The sequence below is a fragment of the Onychomys torridus genome, chromosome 18 (assembly GCF_903995425.1).
Source record: "Onychomys torridus chromosome 18, mOncTor1.1, whole genome shotgun sequence".
Classification (NCBI taxonomy): Eukaryota; Metazoa; Chordata; class Mammalia; order Rodentia; family Cricetidae; genus Onychomys; species Onychomys torridus.
Window position 1 is genome coordinate 56,937,726 of NC_050460.1, and position 21,204 is coordinate 56,958,929.

Consider the following 21,204-nt stretch of genomic DNA (forward strand, 5'->3'; position numbering starts at 1 on the left):
AACACACCACAGAAACCTCTGGAAACCTCAGTTTCCTTGTCTGTAAAAACGACAAGGGCGTTCTAGGCTAAGAGACATGAGTAAAGGAGCCAGCACGGCACAGCGCTGCATAAATGTGCTTTTATTTATTATTATTGCTGTTGTACGTTGTTTGTTTGTTTGTTTTTTCCAAGACAGGGTTTCTCTGTGTAGCTTTGCACCCTTCCTGGATCTCGCTCTGTAGACCACGTTGGCCTCAAACTCACAGAGATCCGCCTGCCTCTGCCTCCAGAGTGCTGGGATTAAAGGCGTGCGCCAGCCACATCCACCCAGCTTTATTTATTTATTTATTTATTTATTTATTTATTTATTTATTTATTTAAGTAATCAATCTTCTGTAGCATCTTCTTCTTTTGGTACTGATAGTTGAACCCAGCATCATTTGCATGTTTGGCAATCATTCTACCTTTGAGCCACACCTAGCCCCTCTTTATGGCTTTATAATGAGCCCACCCATCTACCCCCTCAGCTAGCACCCATCCGTTCGGGAACCATCACTGGGTGCTGTGAATGCTGCCCAGACTCTGGCAGCACCAGCAGGAGGGACGGCTGGCCCACAGAGTCAGTTAAGGAAGGTGGTGTGGAGGTAGGGGGTATGAAGAATGGGCCAAGGTAGTAGCCCGTAAATTGTCCTGGCGGGAGCGTTGAGTGCAAAGAGGCAGGCACCAGCAAGGCAAGAATTTCTCTGCAGGGCAAAGGAGGCCTTTGAAGGGTTTCCCAGTGGGAGAGGAAAGTGTTCCAGTTTACACGTTGAACAACACTGGAGCTCCATTAGAGAAACAGCCACATTGCAACCTCTGACTGGGCGTCACCAGGTGATAGGAGTGGCCCAGAGGGGCTGGTAGGGGGAGGGTGTTAGGTGTGGCTCAGAGGAAGTCACAGATAACACCGGTTGGAAGGCACCAGTGAGGGGCTGGGCTCTGGCTTTTGTGGCTGGTAGAGGTCTGAGGAGGGCAGTTGCTTGCTCAGGTTTGGGCATGTTGACCTCGGGCATCTGACACAGCCAGTGCCTCAGACTTGGGCTTTGTATGAATAATGTTCAGCATCCAAGAGGTAAGAGAGGCAGAGGAGCTGCCACGAAGGAAGAGGCTCTTGGGAGCCTGGGTAAGCTGAGCATGGCGTGTGTGGAGAGTGCCGGGCAATTTGGGTACCAATAACATCACAGGGAAGTTGTGGGTGAACAGGAATGCTTGGCTTGTGGTCCCGGAGATGGTGAGACAGAATCAAGTTGGCTTTGACTGTAGACGATGGCGTGTGATGGGAAGACCAGGACATGGATAGGACAGGGCTTTTCTCCCAACTCTCTGGAGATTCCAGACAGCACAGAAAATTTCCGGGAATTACAATAAATGCCACCTGAGCAGGGAGGGCAGGACAACCAGAAAGGGGGGCCACTTTGTGCCTTGCGTCTGAATTGTTCATCAGGCAGGACAGAGGTGACTTCTGATCTAAGAGCCAGGCCAACACTGAGGCTTTAAAGAGCTCCTGGACCCCCTGAAGGCTGTCTCATTGACTCTCTAGTTCCCTGTCTTCTCCGGAGAGGAAACTCGGGCCCAAAAGGGAAAGGCTTTCCAGGTCCCCATACCAGTTCTTAGTGAGGTCAGGTTTGAATCAGGGGACTACAGGGCCCATGTCTCTGTGATTCTACCCTTGGATTTTGGAGTTGGACTTGACCCACCAGTTGCCAGGCTAGCCCTGCTGCTGAATGCTCCCAGGCATTAACAAGCTGACATTCTGGAGAATCACACACTTGACTCAGGTTTCACTTACACCAAAGGTGAGTGCTGGATGGTACCAAAAAGCCAGGCCTGGGGAGGGGAAGGGAGCACAGGAGCTCTGTCCTTGCTGTGGTCAGTCAGGGCTTGCTTGTCTCCTCATTACCATGGGATGACACTGGCCCATTTAAGGACTGTTGCATCCAGCCAGTGTGGTCTGTGTGGTTCTGAGAGGTTATAGCCAGGTAGCCATAGGGCATAGGTGTCCCCTGTCTCTCTGATCTGTGGCCTCAGATAATTAGAAGGGTCTGAGACCAGACCCATCCAAAATGAGCTGACTCTTGTAGCTTGTAGAAGGCACCACAAGAGACAGTCTGGGGCTTGACACTGGGGAGAACTTGCCAACCACTTTTAGAGATGATGAGCTCCCCTATGGGGCAGATGTGTAAACTGACATTTCTAGGGTGCTGGAAAACCAGAACAAACTTTAAGATTCTGTGATCCTAAAGTTGATTAAGTTGTTATGATGTTTGAGATCTGAAGTCAGTTTCAGGCCACTAGTTTACTAAGAGGGGGCATAAAATGTCCCGGATGGTATCAGAGTTCCTAGCTTCCAGGGTAAGGAGGGTGAGCCTGCCCCAGGTGTTCTAGAGTGTGTGTGTGGGTGGGGGGGAGGTGCCGCTTACATCTGGATCCACCCATTTTGCTTACTCACACTGAATGTGCAGCTTAGACTATTGACCTCAGCCTGTAACCTTTACCCACTCAGGAGCTGCCCAGAGCTTCCTAATGTTCAGGTGTGGTCAGCCTTCTGGACCTGACAGTGACATGGGGTGTGGCTGGAGGCTGCAATGAGATGCCAGTTTCAGGAAGTGGTTGGCACAGCCTTTCCTTAATAGGTTTCTGTCCCACTGAATGGCCGGGGGGCAGAACCCCTCCTCAGCCCACTGAACCAGAACCCCAGAACCCCAGCACTGGTTTCCTGTACTGAAAACGCAAGTCTTGCTCAATGGTGTTTGGTTTTTCTAAGATGGGGTGGGGAAGAAAACCCTTTTGAAACAGGAAGTACCTTGGGGGCCACTGTGAACCTGTTTCTCTAGAAAGTTCTTTGGGGAAGTGAGCTGGAGGAATTCCTGAGCCTCCCCCCCTAGATGTGAAGTCTGTTCCTAAGTCTCCCGCCTGGTCAAGGCCCCTGAGGCATGGACAGATGGTACCAGCCCAGAAGGAAGGAATTTAAGATGAAAGGCGCTGGAACAGTGGTGTGGCACCCTCAGGCCACTCTGGCATGCAGAATCTCCTGCAGGGTTAAGCACACCGAGAGTCCAGGTCAGCTAGCCCTCAGCAGCACCGTTACCAACTTTCCCTTTTCACGACTGCCCTCTGCCCAGCTAGTTCCCCGGAATTAGCCAAGGAGAAAAGAGGCACCCACAAGGGTCTTAATGAGCAAGCCAGGGTTAATGGGTTACCCAGCATGGTGATATATTCACCAACCTCCCAAAGTTCTCAAAGTCCAGACTGGCCTGGCTTTCAAGGTCTAGGCTTGCAGGCTTGGCTGCCCCTGTTTCCAGCCTTGACACCTTAGAGTTCGAAGTGAGGGTAAGGGAGGTCAAGAGGCCTCCACATCGTCCATGGAACTGTCCATAGCTGCCTCTGTGACGCTAAGGGCCAGCCTCCAGACTCACAGGTTTCCTCACAGGTTTCGGCTTAGCCTCAACCCTGGGGCTTTCATCCTAGGCCCTGGCCTCCCTACCGGGCTAAAAGCACGGTTTGTTTTGTTTTTTTAATTTTATTTTTTGTGTATGGTATTTTGCTTGCATGTTTTTTGTTTTTTTTTGTTTGTTTTGTTTTTTTTGTTTTTTTTTTTAATTTTATTTTGTTTGCCTGTGGACCATTTGTGTGCCTGGTGACCCTGGAGACCAGAATAGAGAGTCAGATCACTTGCAACTGGAGTTACAGACAGTTGTGGGCCACCATGTAAGTGATGGGAATCGAACCTAGGTCTCTGGAAGAGCATCCAGTGTCTTAACCATGGAACTCTCTCCAGTCCCTGGGTTTTTCTGTTTGTTTGTTTTAAACCTTTCTTTTAAATTTATTTTATTTTATGACTTTGGAGCTGGAGAGACATCTCAGTGGTTAAGAGCACATACTGGGGGCTGGAGAGATGACTCAGCAGTTAAGAGCACTGGTTGCTCTTCTAGAGGACCCAGGTTCAGTTCCCAGCACCCACATGGCAGCTCACACCTGTCTGTAACTCAAGTTCCAGTGGATCTGACTCCCTCACAAAGACATGTAGGTCAACACACACACACACACACATACACACATATATATGTATATATATATACACACACATATATATACACACATATATATGTATATATACACATATGTATATATATGTATATATACACACATATATATATATATATACATTTTTTTTAAAAGCACATACAGTTCTTGCAGAGGAATCAAATTCAATTCCTAGCATCCACATCAGGCAGCTCACAACTACCAGTAATCCCAGCTTCAGGGGTCCTGACATCCCTCTGACCTCATACACAAACATATACATGTACACATAAATAATAATTAGAGTATTCTAAGTTTTATTTTATCATTTTGTGTGTGTGTATTTTGCCAATATGTATGTCTATGCACCCCATACGTGGTGCAAGTGCCCAAGGAAGTCACAGAGGACATCAGATACCACTGGAACTGGAGTTAGAGATGGCTGTGAGCCACCATGTGGATGCTGGGAATTGAACCTGGGCCCTCAGAAGAAAGGGTAGTCAGCACTCTTAACTACTGAGCCGTCTTTTCAGCCCCCAATGTTTATTTATTTAGTGTGTGTGTGTGTGTGTGTGTGTGTGTGTGCATACATGTGCTACAGAGTGCTGTGGCGATCAGAGGACAGCTTTCAGAAGTCCATTCTCTCCTAGGCCACTTGACTTTGGTTCCTGAAGCTCCCATAGTCGGGCTCAGCAGGTGGCACCGTTACCTACTGAGCCTTTGTGTAGGCCCAGGGAGCACTGAGTTATTTCCAAGCAGGTTGGAGGCTTCTTAGGAGAAGAGTTCAGAGGGAGTAGGAGAAGATGGCAGGGGTGGGGGTAGGGGTGGGGAGGGGGTGTTGTTGAAGGAATGAGGGGAAACTGAGGGCCATGATAGTGGAAGAAAATCTGACAGGCTACACACTGTGAGATCCCAGGGCCTAGAAGCTTCTGATTTTTTCCCCTCTGTTGGAAACTTATTCACTGCGAGGTTATGAGGCCTTAAACAGATCGTCCACCACTTCCCCAGTCAAGTGCACCCCCTCTCCATCAGCCAGATTGCCTTTTTTTTTCCTCCTGCCTCCGCCTCCTTCAGCAAATCCTACCTCAACCGGCGCCAGATTGCCTTTATCTAGAAAGTTGAGGGATTAGGAGAGACTCTTGGGTCCTGAAACTTCCTTCAGTCCAGTTAACCAAAATACTTGGCGTAGTAGCCCTCCCCAACTCTGTGGCCCAGACAGTCCAGAGGGCCAGCCTTCATCTGGTAAGGCTCAGAGGGTTTCAACCATAACTTCTACCGGGTTAGGGCATCTGGCACACCTCAGCTCTATGCGACCCGACCCTCATTTGAACACAGGAGCCACAGTCCTCTCTCCTCTTTTTAAAGCTTCTTTAGGTTCTACCTGCCCCACCCCCACCTCCCACCCCCACCCCCACCCCCAACCCCGCACTCAGGTTTCTCATTGGGAACCTCCCAGGCTCTGCGCTATCCCCTACCGTTCCAGGTCACACGGCACCGGGGGTTGGATTTGGAGCCAACCCTCTCTCTACCTGGAGTAGTTCCTGTACCTTTAAAACCTCCTCCCATCCCCGGTCAGCTAGGGGAGGGAAGGGTGGAGCTGGGTCACAGCTGGGGATGGGGACCTAGTCTTCCGCTGGTGTGGAACCCGGAGTGACTGCGGCACGTGTCTGGATGTGCCCCAGCTGCTGTGTGACCCCAGAGCCCTCCTCACTCTCTCTGAGTTGCTGGACATCGTAGGTGGGGCAAAAGAGACTTGGGGACCTTCCCAAGAATGTGTGAAGACCTGGTTCTGTCCTTCAGCTCTGCCATGCCACTCTAGGGTCTCCTCTCAGAGTCTCCCGCCGCCCCCCTGCGCAGCAGGGGTGCCACACACTTCTGGATAACGGGCAGGCCGGCGCAGGCTCCTGTGCCCTGGTCCCTTTGGGTTCACACAGGTAGGCAGAGCCTTGTTTCTTATCTGACAACAGGGCATGAGGGGACCTGCCCAGGCTTTCCTCTCTCCCTCTTCTGCAGGGGTAGGGTGGGTGTTAAGGGTTTGGAGTGGAGTCACGGACGTCTCCAAAGAAGCTGTCGAGTCCTGGTACCCTGGAAGTGGATTTGGGATTAAGAGTGAAAGCAGCTGAGAGCCCAGAAGATCTGACAGCCCCTGGCAGGGGTGATGGTCAGTGTTCTGGAGACGCTGTGCCCTCCAGCCATGCCTGTCCCTCTCTGGGCTCGGGCTGGGGGTGGGGCAGGGGCCGTTGTGCAATGTGTCATTTACTCAGCTCCAGGAGGCTCTGTCCCCTCTCCTCTAGGTCTGTGCCTTGGCATTTTAAACTCTTTCATTAGGTTCCCAGCAAGCAGTGCTTTTCCATGGAAAGGGTAGATAGAGGTGTGTGCGTAAGGGGTATAGGGGTGTGTGTAAGGGGTATAGGGGTGTGTGTGCGTAAGGGGTATAGGGGTGTGTGTAAGGGGTATAGGGGTGTGTGTGCGTAAGGGGTATAGGGGTGTGTGTAAGGGGTATAGGGGTGTGTGTGCGTAAGGGGTATAGGGGTGTGTGTAAGGGGTATAGGGGTGTGTGTGTGTAAGGGGTATAGGGGTGTGTGTAAAGGGTGTAGGTGTGTGTGTGTGTGTGTGTGTGTGTGTGTGTGTGTGTGTAAAGGGGTATAGATGGCTGTGTGTAAGGGGATTATAGGTGTGTTTTCTGATCCTCTGCCATCCACACCAGTTTGGGCAGCAAACTTGAGACAGATTCCAAATTTAGGTCTGGGAGAAGCAAGTGTCCTTCTTACTTACAGACAGGACTGGGAGGCCAAAGAGGTCTGTGTTCTTGTACCCAGGTGTCCTTACAAGCATTCGGGGTGGGATGGGGTGTCCTGGTCCGTGTGTGATCTGTAGACCTCCCAGGGACAGCTGATCCCGGGCAAATTATCTTTGTCTGAACTTCAGTTTCTTGTTTTCTTTCTTTCTTTTTGAGACACCTCACTCTGTAGCTCTGGCTGGCCTGGAACTCACAGAGATCAGTCTGACTCTGCCCCCCAGTGATGAGGTTAAAGGTGTGCGCCAACATGCCTAGCCTTAAACTTCATTTCTTGCTCGTGGGTATGTTTAAACTGTGCCTAGTTTGACTCCTGTGACCCTGAGACTTCATAACAGCCCACGGACTCTAATGGATCTGCTGGAGGATTAGCAGAGACATTTCGGTCAGGCTGTTGGTCTCTCTTTCTTGTACCCACTTCTCTCTGCATCTTGAGAACCTGCTTTACTCAGCCTAGATTCAGCTCCGGATGTGTGTGTTTGTGATGTGTGAGTGTGCTTGTGTGTGATGTATATGTGTGTGTATTATGTGAGTGTGTGCAGTATGGGTATGTGGTTTATGTGTGTATGTGTACAGTATATGTGTGTATGCATTATATGTGCATGTGTACAGTATGTGTGTATGTACATATGTGTGGTGTATATGTATATGTGGTCTATGTGTGTGTGTACAGTATGCATGTGTGTGGTGTGGGTGTGGGTGTGGCAGCAGCCAGCATCTCTAGGCATATGAGGTTTGTACTCTGATGAATATAGGGAGTCTACCACACTTTGTGCTGGAGTCGGGGAACTGCTCCTCTTGGCCAGTGAGGACCAGGAGGAAATAGGGTGCCTTCTGAGGCAGACCCACAACTGTGTCTTGTTGGAACTTCATTGGTGAGCTAGTCAGGACATGCAGTAATTTGGGGCAGGAACCAGGTGGCAGGATTGCCCTGATGGGTTGTGTGACTTTAGGACAAGTCTGGCCTCCTCTGGGCCTTGCCCTTTCTAGGCTGTTCCTGTCATTGATTGGGCCTGTGGGGCTAATGTTCCTTGATTGGTGGTTGAACCGGTCTGGACACTGCGGCCCTAGGCCCTGTTCCAGAAATACACCTGTCACTGACCGGTAAGGCACAACAAGGCCTCTAAGATCTGGGCTGTGGTCTAGTGCCAGGGGACACCCCTACTTCACTGCCTCAGGAACATTTCAGGGACATCGTGTCTGTCTCTAAAGTCATAGAGGGACTTAGCAGGGGCTCTCTGGAAGGGCTCACCGGTGGCCTCTGCCCTCTGGAGGGAACTGAATCTGAGAAAGGGGAGCCCCTTTCCCAGGCGCTTAGCACCTCCCACCTCCCTGCTTAGGGCCCTCCTGGGGCTGTATGAACTTTAGCCACCTGGGGACAAGCCTCGTGGCTGCGCCTCCTTGCTGCTGTGCTGTGACGTCAATATTGACCATCCTCCCAGTCTGGCTGGACCTCTTGCAGAGGACTCCCTATTCCACACCCCACTCAGAAGCCTCCAGCTGCCCTTCTGGGGATCTAGGCACCCCTTAGCTGACCTCTTGCCCCTCTGGGATTAGGTAAGCACATGGGTCCTTTGCTACTACTAGCCTTTCCCACCTCTGCCCTGGGGAGACGTCCCAACCTCCGATCCTGATACCAAGTCAGGGGTGGGGGGCACTGAACTACTTATTCTGCAAGGGTGACAGGATGGCTCTGGCTGCTTCTCGGGGGTGGCAATCAGTTCCATGGCCAGGACTTCCTAGGTGGATCCACTGACCTCTTCCTCCCCACCCCAGAACTGTCTTGAGAAAGAGGGGGCTCTCTCCTGGGTCTCCACTGCTTCTAGGGCCTCTGGGAAACCCACCGGAGTTACAGAGAGGGAAGGGTCTGGGTTTGAGGAGCAGTGCCTCAGTTTCCCTCCCCACAACAATGTGGGTGGAGCCAGGGCTTCTGGCCTTACACATTCTTGTAGTGAATCTTTGAGAGAGCTTGGGGTGGAGGGGTGGGAAATAGAAGCCCAGGCTTCCAGCAGGGCTTCTTCCGCTTGGACTGGAACAGCTGCTCACAGGAGGCAGGCCCAGCCCTCCCTGTCTGGCTGTCCCAGGAGAAAGGGACAGGGGTCAGGTGTCAAGGCTGCCCACTTCCTTCCCCAGCCTCTTTGGAAGAGGGAATCCTGATGGGTGTCTTTACAGGGCTGTTAGATGGACAGAGGGATGCCTGGGTTGACAAGGAAGGGTCAAACATGTCATGTGGGAGTCACAGACGGCTCACCTCAGGGCCCTGAGACTACTTTTAGGTTACAGCCCCAAACCTGGGAGGAAGGAATCCCAAGATCCCCCAATTGGACCAGAGCTACTTGAGGCCACAGAGTGGCCATGCCCGTTCCCTAACCAACTGCATAGATGGGAATGTTCTGTCCCAGCAATGAATGATGCCACATGTTGCTGGCCTGGCTCCTAAGACCCCTTGAGACTCCCAATGTGACTTTCTCTCCAGAAATCCTAGCCCCTGACCTAGGCTCACCCCAGGGCCCAGGGTATGTGCTCAGAAGGCTATCAGGTCTGGAAAAGGATATAGACTGAGCCTTGGACCACAAGGATAGGGCCTGGTTGCCACGGTGGGTAGGAGGAACTCTCCAGCTGCCTTCTGGAGGGCCAAGCTGGCCAGACGGATTATAGAAATGAAACTGACTTCGGGTCAGATCCGTGCCTGGATTCGGGCAGGGAGAGCTACTAGGGATACTACTGGGGACACAGGCTGGTGTCCCCTCTGTTCTGGGGACTCAGTTTCCCCCCTCTGCCTCAAGAGTTGCAAATCTACTTTCCCACATGAGATGAGGCACCGGGTCGTGTTACACCACCCACCACCCAACCTCCAAGCCAGGGCAGAGGAGCTTTTCCATTACGGAGTCAGTTATTTTATCCTCAGGTATGGGCAGGGGACAAGAACTCCATTCCTAGACCATGGGATACCCTGTCTGCCCCTGAACTCAGGTGCTCTGAACAAGGACCGGGAGAACCAGAGTGGGAGGCTGTTGCAGGAATTCTAAATGGTCTTATAATAAAAACCCAGAGACAGATATTGGGGTAAATGCTGAAAGATCAGAGGAAAGCTACTGCTTCTCTTAAAGACTGGATTAATCTCATGTAGTCTAGGGTGGCTTTGAACTCACAGAGATCCAGATCGATCTCTGCCTCCCGAGTGCTAGGATTAAAGGTGAGTGTGCCACTGCTGCCTGGCCTCTATGTTTAATCTAGTGGCTATCTTTGTCCTCTTACCTTCAGGCAAACTTTTTTTGTTAAGAGTACACACAAAATATCACCACACTAATGGATCTATGAGTTCAAAGCCACCCTGGATTACACGAGATTAATCCAGTCTATAAGAGAAAACAGAGCCAGGCAGTGGTAGCTCACACCTTTAATCCCAGCACTAGGGAGGTTGAGACAGGAAGTGAAATGGCTGGGCGGAGAAAGGACTATAAGGCAGGAGGAGACGGGAGCTCAGAGCCTTTTGGCTGAGGACTCAGAGGCATTCAGCTGAGGATTCCGTGGAGACAGGAGTGGCTGTGGCTCTGATCTTTCAGCACTCACCCCAATATCTGCCTCCGGGTTTTTCTTAGAAGACCATTTAGGATTCGTGCAACAGGGAACAGCCAGGGCTTCACGAAAAGGCTCGCCAGTGGATGCCATCCTTTGGAGGGAATAGAGTCTGAGAGGAGAGCGTCCTACACTTTCGTCAACACATTCCTCCCTCTTGTTTGGTTACATCCTTCCTTCTAGCCTCAGAGTAAGGCTGGGGGTCTCCTTCCCTGTGTGGTCTGGGAGGAAATCTTCAGGGGAAATAGTCAGCTAGGAGGCATACCTGTCTTCCTTTTGAGACTTATTTACTTTATTTCCTGTGTATGAGTGTTTTCTTTGCATGTTTGTCTGTGTGCTGTCCACATGTCTGGTGCCCACAGAGACCAGAAGAGGGCATCAGATCTGTGAGCTGTCATGTGGGTGCTGGGAATCGAACCCGGGTTCTCTGGAAGAGTAGCCAGTGAGTGCTCTTAAACACTGAGCCATCTCTCCAGCCCCTCCCACAACCCCCCCCCCCCTTGAGATAGTATCTCATACTGTGGCACAGGGCAGCCTAGAATTCAACTAGGTAGCCTATGCTGGGCTCAGATCCATGGCAATTCTTCCGCTTCAGCTACCTGAGGGCTAGCATGTTACAGGTGTTAGCCACCTAGGCCAGTTTAGCACTTTACACTTTCTCCTCCAAGTCATGCCAAAACACCCCTGCAAGTGACGGCCTGCTGCACACAGGAGTCCCACAACAGTTGAATACCAGCTCCGGTCTCAGGAGGGGCCTGGACCCTTGAGTCCCTTTGTTCACATGCAGCTCTTACTTCCAAATCCTGGGTTTACACATGAATGCCCGGCCCCCTCCCTGCCCTGTTCTGTGACCCCTTCCCTGGGCAGTGATTGAGAGAAGTCATGCATACAGGCAAGCGCTGGCAGCCTCTTTGGCTCCAGAGTTCAATGGGAGGCAGAGGGAGGTCATCACATTGGGTACTCCAGGAAGTGCCGGGCCCACTTCAGGTATAACTTTGGGACTTTCAGGAGTACCAGGAGGTGGCCTGCTCCGGGGGTTTCAGGGAAGACCGACCGTAGGTTTCTGTGGAGTGTGGGGAGCTCCTGCCTGTCTATACAGCTGTTTTTCGGAAGCCACCACCCCAGGGAAGGTGCAGAGCTCCTATTGGACGGTAAGGTCTGTTGGGTCTCCTTGGGAGGCATGATAGATATCCAACCCCAAGCCACTGTAGGGGTCCATGGATAGTGCCAGGCTCAGGGTAAGGGACACAGAAGGGATATGATGAATCCTCTCCTTCCTGAAGTTTATCTCAGGGCAGTAGCATCTCGGCTTCAGTAGGCAGGTTCCCAGGGCACATGGAGTCTGAAAGGTCTCCTTGGAGGGTCTGGGCTGGGAATGAAGTCCATACAGGGATGAGTCCTGAAGATAAACAGGCTCTCCAGTAGCAGAGGTGGACTCCAGAGCTTCCGGCAGATGGAATGACCTGGGGGTGGGCAGCCCACACATGTTCCAGGAGGCTAAAAGGAGGCACAGGGCTGTGTCCCTGAGGCTTGACTTTAGACTGTGCCTTGTGGGGGATGGTCTGGGAGTACCCAAGGCTGGGCCTGACCCTACTCCTTCTCACTGGACAACAGAACCATGAAGAATCGGTTTGTGATGCTGGGCCTGGTGGCTGTGGTTCTGGTATTTGTCATCATTGGCCTCTGCATCTGGCTGCCCTACACTTCTAGGAAGCCCGACCATGTGTACACCAGGGCAGCTGTGGCCACGGATGCCAAGCGCTGCTCAGAGATTGGCCGGTAAGTAAGGTCTGCCTGCTCTAGGGCAAGGCACACTGGAAGACAATGTGTTGGGCAAGACTCAGGTTCCCCCATCTGTAAACTGGACAGAGTATCCGATGCCCAGCGGCTGCCCATCCTTTCCTTGGACTCTCTTGGCAGCCGCTGTCTAGGGCAGAAGGGACAGAGACTCTGAGAGCAGGGTATTAATTTTCCCACAGCCAACTTGGGCCCCCTTTTTCAGTATTGACTCTGAAAAATGGTACAATTCCATTCCCGTTTTAGGTTGTGGGTTTTTCTTTTTAATTAAAAAAATTTATGTGTATGGGTGTTTTGCCTGAATGTATGTTTATGTGCCACCTGTATGCCTGGTGCCCTCAGAGGCCAGAAGAGGGCGTTGGATACCCTGGAACTGGGGATTACAGACAATTGTGAGCTGAGATGTGGGGCCTGGGAGTTGAGAATTGAACACAGGTCCTCTGGAAGAGCAGCCACTGAACCATCTCTTTGGCTAGCCGCCACCCATTTTAAATTTTTTATCTCGTTATATGTAAAAGTCAGGAAAAAAAGTTATAAATAAAAAAAGCCTCCCTTTTCACAATTAAATCATGTATATTTGTTTGCTTGGAAAAGAAAAAAAAAATATATATATATATATATATATATATATCTCTTCAAAAAACAAAAGCTTTGCTAGGCATGGTGGCACGTGCCTTTAATCCCAGCACTCGGGAGGCAGGCAGAGACAGGTGGATCTCTGCAAGTTTGAGGCCAGCCTGGTTTACATAATGAGTTCCAGAGCTACATAGTGAGAACCTGTCTCCCCCCCCCCCCCCAAAAAAAAAAGTAACAAAAAACAAAAACTTTGGGGCTAGAGAGATGGTTCAATGATTCAGAGTGCATGCTGTTCTTTCAAAGAACCCGAGTCCAGTTCCCCCATGTCAGGCAGCTCCCAACTGCCTGGAACTTCAATCCAAGGGATCTGATGCCCTCCTCTGACCTTTGTAGGAACCTGCACTTCTCTCTCTCTCTCTCTCTCTCTCTCTCTCTCTCTCTCTCTCTAAGATAAAACAAATTTAAAAAAAAAAAAAGTCAAACCAAAAATCCCACCTGTCATCTCTCAGCCCCTGGGATAAAACCCTGGCCCCATAAACTCAAACAGGTGAATAAAGACATGGAAAAGCTGGCTCAGCAGAGCACAGCAGCAGCTCAGCTCAGCTCTCAGGAGCCTGAGGTTGGAGGGCAGCTTGGGCTTACATAGTGAGTGGGATGCAGCAGGATTCTGTCTCAAACCGGAAAGATCTAGAGTAGGCTTGCTCTTCTTCTGTCTTCCTTTGGGCAGGGTGACCAGAGAGGGTGGCAGGGCGCTCCTGAAAGACTGGGAAGCCCACCCTCCACCCCCCCCCCCCCCCCCCTCTCATCTTCCAATGTGCTGCCTACAGGGACATGCTACAGGAGGGTGGCTCCGTGGTGGATGCAGCCATCGCAAGCCTGCTGTGTATGGGGCTCATGAATGCCCACAGTATGGGCATCGGGGGCGGCCTGTTCTTCACCATCTACAACAGCACGACACGTGAGTGCCCAGGGTGAGGAGGACTAGAGCAGTGTAGCTGGGTAACCACTGGGCTCCCTTGGCAGGAGGGGTTGGGGATACCCCGGCATGCCAACATATTTCTTTTTTTTTATAGGGAAAGCTGAGGTTATCAATGCCCGTGAGGTGGCTCCCAGGCTGGCCAATGCCAGCATGTTCAACAACTCGAAGGACTCTGAAGAAGGTAAGCTGTCATATGAGCCACAGGTATGGATATGAGCTCACAGGGCACATGCACCTGTGTGAGGCCTGGGGTACCCATGACACCCTCCTATAGTGAGTGGTTCATCACCATCGTGAGGGTAGGGGTAGGTTCTTTTATTTCTTCTCAGCCTTGCACTGGGCCACTTGTGTGTGCACATGGAGAGGATAATCACAGCGGACTCCTGCTGTCCACAGAGGACCTGGTTTGATTCCTAGCACCCACATGGTGGCTTGCAACCACCTGTGAACTCCAGTCCAGGGGGATCTGATGCCCTTTTTTCTTTTTCTTTTTTTTCTTTTCTTTTCTTTTTTTTTTTTTTTTTTTTTTTGTGGAGCTGAGGATCGAACCCAGGGCCTTGCACTTGCTAGGCAAGCACTCTACCACTGAGCTAAATCCCCAACTCAGCTCATTTACTTTTATATTGAACACACGTAGACTTTATTCCTTATCAACACTCCCTACGTGGTTAAGTGGGCAGCTAGTTACATAGGCTTTGCAGGGCAATAATGACTGTGAGCAATAGCCAGACAATTAAATACACAAGAGGATGCTTCATTTAAGGGATGCAGGCATCCGTGCAGTTTAGTATCCTTGGGGGCTTCTGGATTGCTCATACTTCCCCCCCCGGGGGGGGGTGTCATGGGGACTGCCCCCTTGCCCAGTGGTTTTTGCTGATGAGGCTCTTGTATCCTCCCTATACCCCTGGGGCTGGAAGAAGACACCATGTTTATTCCTGTCCTCTTCTGGTGTGCAGGAACACGTGCAGACAGAACACTGTATACATAATAAATAAATAAATACTTTTAAAATTTATTTATTTACTTTATTATGTATACAGCATGTATGACCAGAAGAGGGCACCAGATCTCATTACAGATGGTTGTGAGCCACCATGTGGTTGCTGGGAATTGAACTCAGGACCTTTGGAAGAGCAGTCAGTGCTCTTAACCTCTGAGCCATCTCTCCAGCCCTAAATAAATATTTTTTTTTTAAAAGAAGAAAAAGAAAAGAAAGAGGTAATGTCTCAGGAGACCAAGTGGATGTTGAGGAGAGGGAGGACAGGCAGGCATGATGTAGGTGGCTGAGAAGAGTCATAACCCAGTATGACTTGAGCAGGATGCTGGGTCCAACAGCACCGGGGTCACCTGGGAGCTTCCCAGGCAGGGTTATGTGAGACCAGAGAGCTCAGAAGAGGGGTGACTTGTGTGTTTGTTGTTTTTGTCTTTGTTTTGTTTGTGGTACTGGGAATCAAACCTGGTACCTCATGCATGCTAAGCGAGTGTTCTCTCATGGAGCAGCTTCACCAACCCCCAATGAAGATTGCTTTTAAGTTGGGATTGTGTGCCGGGTGTCAGGTCTTCTGAGCTGTGTAGTAGAAAGGAGGAAAGGGCCTGTCTTGGTTTGGGTTATTATTGCTGTGATGAACACCATTACCAAGAGCAACTTGGAGAGGGAAGGGTGGATTTCACTCACAGTTCCAGATAACAGTCCATTATCAAAAGCGGTGAGGACAGGAACCTGGAGGCAGAAGCTGATGCAGAGGCCATGGAGGGGTGCTGCTTACTGGCTTGTTCCCCGTGGCTTGCTCAACCTGCTTTCTTGTAGAACCCAGGACCACCAGCCCAGCGGTGGTACCACCAACAATTGGCTGGGCCCTCCCACCTCAGTTACTAAGAGAATGCTCTACAGGCTTGCCTACACCCCCATCTTATGGAAGGCTTTTTCTCCATTGAGGCTCCCTCCTCTCCAATGACTCTCAAGTTGACATAAAACTAGCCAGGACTTGGCTCTTGCCACAAAGCTGGTCCATCTCGTTGATGATTTTACTTTGTTATGTTCTAGAGCAGCCCAGGGTTTGTCTGGGACAGGAATGTCAGAGGGTAACGCAGACTGAGAGTTGGGAGGGGTCTGGCTTTTCCCAAGTCTTGTGTATAACCATAGGCCTGATACAGGAACTCGAGCATGGAAGACACATCCACTCCTCTGGGCCAGCACACCTTAGTGCACGGCCACCTGCTCCCTGCTCTGTACCCTCTGAGAAGTGTTTGGCCAGCACTTCTTGCCTGTGGAGCTCAGCTGTGATCTTAAATTTCTCTTTGCCTAGGATGGGGATGTAGCTCAGTGAGGTCCTGGGTTTGATCCCTAACAACAAATCCCTTTCCTTCCAAGCCGCTCTAGACCCAGCATTAAATGGGCCAGTGAAAGTGCCTGGAACACTGCTGCTGCTGATGGTAGTTTTGGGTTTTTTTTGGGGGGGGGGGGTTCAAGACAGGGTTTCTCTGTAGCTTTGGAGCCTGTCCTGCACTAGTACTGTAGACCAGGCTGGCCTCGAACTCACAGAGATCCACCTGCCTCTGCCTCTCGAGTGCTGGGATTACAGGCATGCGCCACCACCACCCGGCTGATGGTAGTTTTTTAATATGGTTCTAGGAACAAACCAGATAGGCATTCTACTACAGAGTAATCACACCGGCCCTTTGCTCACTTCTTTTTTTTTTTTTTTAAATTTGGTTTTCTTGAGACAGGGTTTCTCTATGTAGCTCTGGCTGTCCTCTGTAGACCAGGATGGCCTTGAACTTACAGAGATCCACCTGCCTCAGCCTCCTAGTAACAGGGATTATGGTCCCAGTGACCAGACTCACTCAGTCTCTCTCTCTCTCTCTCTCTCTCTCTCTCTCTCTCTCTCTCTCTCTTTCAAACTCTTTTCCCCTCATCCCTGATTCCTAGGTGGCCTTTCAGTGGCGGTTCCTGGTGAAATCAGTGGCTACCAGCTGGCACACCAACGGCACGGGCGACTGCCCTGGGCTCGCCTCTTCCAGCCCAGCATTGAGCTGGCCCGCTATGGCTTCCCTGTGGGCAAGGGCTTGGCAATGGCCCTGGACAGAAAACGGGACATCATTGAACAGACACCTGCCTTGTGGTGAGCAGCCTCATGTCTAAGTATCTAAGTAAATCAGCCTGGGGTGTGTGTGTGTGTGTGTGTGTGTGTGTGTGTGTGTGTGTGTGTGTGTAGACACATTTAGAACATGGTTTAGAGTGAACACTGTGGTCTGAGCAGGATGGGACATTAGGAACCCCAAGTGAGATGACAGCCTCCCCACAGACAGGCTCTACCTGTACTCTACATCCTGAGGACCAAAGGGTGAGGGGTAGGTGTAAGGTATGACAGGTCCAGTTTTCCGCATCTGATGCCTTACATGAGAGTCTTCTCTGCCCCAGCGAGGTCTTCTGCCGTCAAGGGAAGGTGCTTCGGGAAGGCGAGACAGTGACTATGCCAAGGCTGGCCGATACGTTGCAGGTACTGGCCCAGGAAGGTGCCCAGGCCTTCTACAATGGGAGCCTCACAGCCCAGATTGTGAAGGACATCCAGGAGGCTGGTAAGTGGGCTCAAGTGAATGGGACCCCGGCTCTGAGATGCTCCCTGCCTAGGTTGGCATCTGGGTCCTCAGGGAGCACTTGGCAGGGGAGGGTCAGTGTGGATCACTGGGATCCATAGCTCCTGGCTCATCCCTAGAGGCAGGCTGAGCTGCACAGGAAACACCCTAGAGCGTGAGTAGGGGTAACCCTCACTGGGAGGGTTACAAGGTCTGAGGAAGAATTTCTGAGAGGGTTCTTAGGGGGGCTTTGGATGGGGCAGCCTGAGGGCTTGGCTGTGACCTTGTTATTTCTGTCCTGTTTCATGAAGTGGGGGAATTAGCATGTTGACATCTATGGCTGTAAATCCTACTTAGCACCAGTTCCTCAGGGAATCGGGAGTCCTCTCCCATCTACATGTTTGTGTATGAGGGAGGGGCCTGGGAAGGGTGGGATGGAAGAAGCGGGTAGTCTACACTTGGGGAAGACCTCTTGTTGTACGAATCCTAAATGGTCTTATAATAAAAACCCGGAGCCAGATATGTTAAAAGATCAGAGAGGCAAAAGAACAAGCAACAGCCACTTATCACCTCGCCAACTCCACAAATCCTGACTGAATGTCTCTGAGTCCTTGGCCAAAAGGCTTTGAGTTCCTGTCTCCCCACACCTCATATGCCTTTCTCCGCCCAGCCATTTCACTTCCTATTTCAACCTTCCTAGTACTGGGATTAATGGCATGTGTCCTTCCCAAATACTGGGGTTAAAGGTGTGTGCCACCACTGCCTGGCTCTGTTTCTCTCCGAGACTAGATCAATCTCATGTAGCCCAGTGTGGCCTTGAACTCACAGAGACCCAGACGGATCTCTGCCTCCCAAGTGCTAGGATTAGCCGGGTGGTGGTGGCTCACACCTTTAATCCCAGCACTCGGGAGGCAGAGCCAGGCGGATCTCTGTGATTTCGAGGCCAGCCTGGTCTACCAAGTGAGTCCCAAGAAAGGTGCAAAGCTACACAGAGAAACCCTGTCTTGAAAAAACAAAACAAAACAAAAACCAAGTGCTAGGATTAAAGGTGTGTGCCACCACTGCCTGGCCTCTATGTTTAACTCTGTGGCTGGCTCCATCCTCTGATCTTCAGGCAAGTTTTAATAGAGTACAAACAAACTATCACCACAACCTCTGGCTGCAGAGATGAAAGAAGGTTGGTTAGGAGGCTGTTGTTTGGGTCTGGCATAGGTAGTAAGCACCATTAGTGCCTAGGGCTCCTGGTGATGGTCAGGGCTACCAGTCTGATGGCACTGTGGTCCCTTCTGATGGTATAGACTGTCTCCTCACTGTGGTACACACTTATCTTTTTACTCAATGGTGACCAACCTCCTTCGTAAACGGCCCTGGCCCCATACTGCACCCTTGGCCATACTTCTTGGTTTCATCCTATCCTCTGTCCAGTGGTAAACCGAGTCCCACATGATACAACCCTGTCCCCAACCATGGTACAATCCCAACGCACATCCACTGAGCCGCTGTCCCACGGCAGGAGGCATTATTACGGTCCAGGACCTGAATGACTACCGCGCAGAGCTGATTGAGCACCCGATGAGCATCAGCCTTGGGGACTCGACACTGTATGTGCCCAGTGCCCCACTCAGCGGGCCAGTGCTGGTTCTCATCTTGAACATCCTCAAAGGTGAGTTCTCTCTCTCTAGCCCTGCTAAGGAGCCGGGACATAGAGTGTCCTTCCTGGTTCTCCATGTTTACTGGGTCTCTTTGCCCTCTGTCTTTCCATCAGTGAACTGATAGTGTCCGCCCTGCCTCATGGCTGTGGTCTCCTGGAGAAGTGTTGAGTGCCAGGGCTCCCCATGGCAGGAGGGAGGGGTAACAGTAGCTAGAAGAGGAAAAATGTCCAGGAAGAAGAAGAGTGAGGCAGGCCTTGCCCAGAGTGTATTTCTGGCCATCCAAGTAGTCTTCCAGAAACCTATAGACCTTGGGTCCCTCAAACTGTACCTGTCATGTCCATGTTGCTGTGCCCTTGTCTTGACCATATCTTTCTCAAATGGCCACTGCTGTTGGTTTTTTGTTGTTGTTTTTTTCCCTGGAGCTGAGGACTGAACCCGGGGTCTTGTGCTTGCTAGGCAAGTGCTCTACCACTGAGCTAAGTCCCCAGCCCTAGTTATTATGTATTTCTTTTCCTAAGGCAGACTGTGGGGAACATGGCTCAGAGAGCTATTAACCCCTTGAGCCCTCCAGGCCCTAATTGCCTGCCAATGTGTGCTTGGCTACCACTCAGGATACGACCTCTCTCCGAAGAGTGTGGCAACCCCTGAGCAGAAGGCGCTGACGTATCACCGAATTGTGGAGGCCTTTCGGTTTGCCTATGCCAAGAGGACCATGCTTGGTGACCCAAAGTTTGTCGATGTGTCTCAGGTAAGGGGCTATCCCACAGTGGGTGAGAGACCTGGCAAAGGGGTGCTGGGTGAGCTCTGAAAGCTCACCCCCAGCCTTATGCATGCTTTCTGAACCTAAGTTTGGTTTCAGGGTAGGCTTGTTACTCTATGCCCTGACCTCCATTTTGTGGAGCTCATAGTGTGAGGAAAACAGACTTGAGAATGGATAATTGGTGTGTTGTTATCCTCCCCACCCCCCACGCCCTCCACCCGGGATCCAGCATCCTGTCTCGGATCCTTTACCCATGATTGGGCTCTTGGCCTGGAAGATTCTCAAGTGCTCAGTGCAGAAGGGAGGAATGGATGGAGAGGTTGCATCCCTCAGGAATGATGAGACACTGGTGTGGGAGGGGTAAGACTAGGTGAGCAAAGAGCTTCACTCTGTAGTTCAAAATGGCTTCAAGTTCGAGGCAACTCTGTTACCTCAGCCTCCTAGTACCGGGGTGACAGACACAAGTCACCAAGCCTAGCCCGTTTCATTTTGCAAAAAACTGTAGCCACAGGCAAACCAACCTAAAACATCAGTGTGCACCCGTGCGCTGTCCCTGGCGCCCCTACTTGATTGTGAGCATTTTGCTATAAGCCTTTCCTTCCTCTTTACCACGCGTTTCCCAAGAGCAATGGCTTCACCCATTGAGTGAGAAGCCCAGCGTTAAGATCACATGACTCACTATCTGCCAGTGGTGGAACCCCGACCCCAGGGTCTCAGTGTCTTCTAGGTGCACTGTTCATCAAATCACGACTTACGCTTTGCCATGGTGCCTCTGGTGGTAGACCATTTTGTCACTGCGACAAAAACCTGAATTCACAGAGATCCACCTGCCTCTGCCTTCTGAGTGCTGGAATTCAAAGCCTGTGCCACCATGCCCTGAGAGATTTATCTGATGCCAGTGAGAGTGTGGAGGGGTCTGAAGAGAAAAGAGATTTGAGGCTGCTCGGCCAAGAATGTTCTAGGTCTATAGGGGGAAGGGGACAGAGCATCTTGCATGGTGAGGAAGGGAGGAAGGAATCTTGCTAATGTATCATGGTGGAGGACGGGGTGCAGTGAAGATGAACCCATTCTACCAGTAGCCCTAGGATGTCCCAGAGTCTGTTAGCCTGGGGTCTGTACATTGTCACTGGGAGAGGAGAAATGGCACCTGCCCTTCGGGGACCTGGGGACACCTCAGAGTCCCAGACTCACAGGCAGGTGGGGTGTCTGCCTTGCCCTGCAGCCACAGGGATCCCAGAGTCAGCTAGTGGGTGGAGCTAGGCAGAACCTCAGGACAGCCTTTACTGAATGTGGTCTGGGATTTAGCAGCTCATTCCTGGTGTCGGGATACCTGGGGAGCCTGTCACAGATGTACAGACAGACTCTTAATAGGGGATTTGTCAGTAGCTTCGGGCCTAGGAAGACAGGGAAAGGCTGCTGCAGGGGAGTGGCCTAGCTGGCCTTTA

General features: G+C 51.2%; 1 protein-coding gene across 1 annotated transcript in view; it reads left to right on the forward strand.

The window, feature by feature from the left end:
- Ggt1 (gamma-glutamyltransferase 1) overlaps window positions 1-21,204 on the forward strand; it is a 31,906-nt gene that overhangs the window by 8,056 nt on the left and 2,646 nt on the right. Inside the window, exons 2-9 of the mRNA XM_036168187.1 lie at window positions 11,428-11,570; window positions 12,034-12,198; window positions 13,620-13,750; window positions 13,866-13,952; window positions 16,701-16,893; window positions 17,193-17,350; window positions 18,861-19,010; window positions 19,611-19,747. Coding sequence (XP_036024080.1) covers window positions 12,038-12,198; window positions 13,620-13,750; window positions 13,866-13,952; window positions 16,701-16,893; window positions 17,193-17,350; window positions 18,861-19,010; window positions 19,611-19,747 — 1,017 coding nt within the window. The 5' untranslated portion in view covers window positions 11,428-11,570; window positions 12,034-12,037. The remainder of the gene's footprint in view (window positions 1-11,427; window positions 11,571-12,033; window positions 12,199-13,619; window positions 13,751-13,865; window positions 13,953-16,700; window positions 16,894-17,192; window positions 17,351-18,860; window positions 19,011-19,610; window positions 19,748-21,204) is intronic.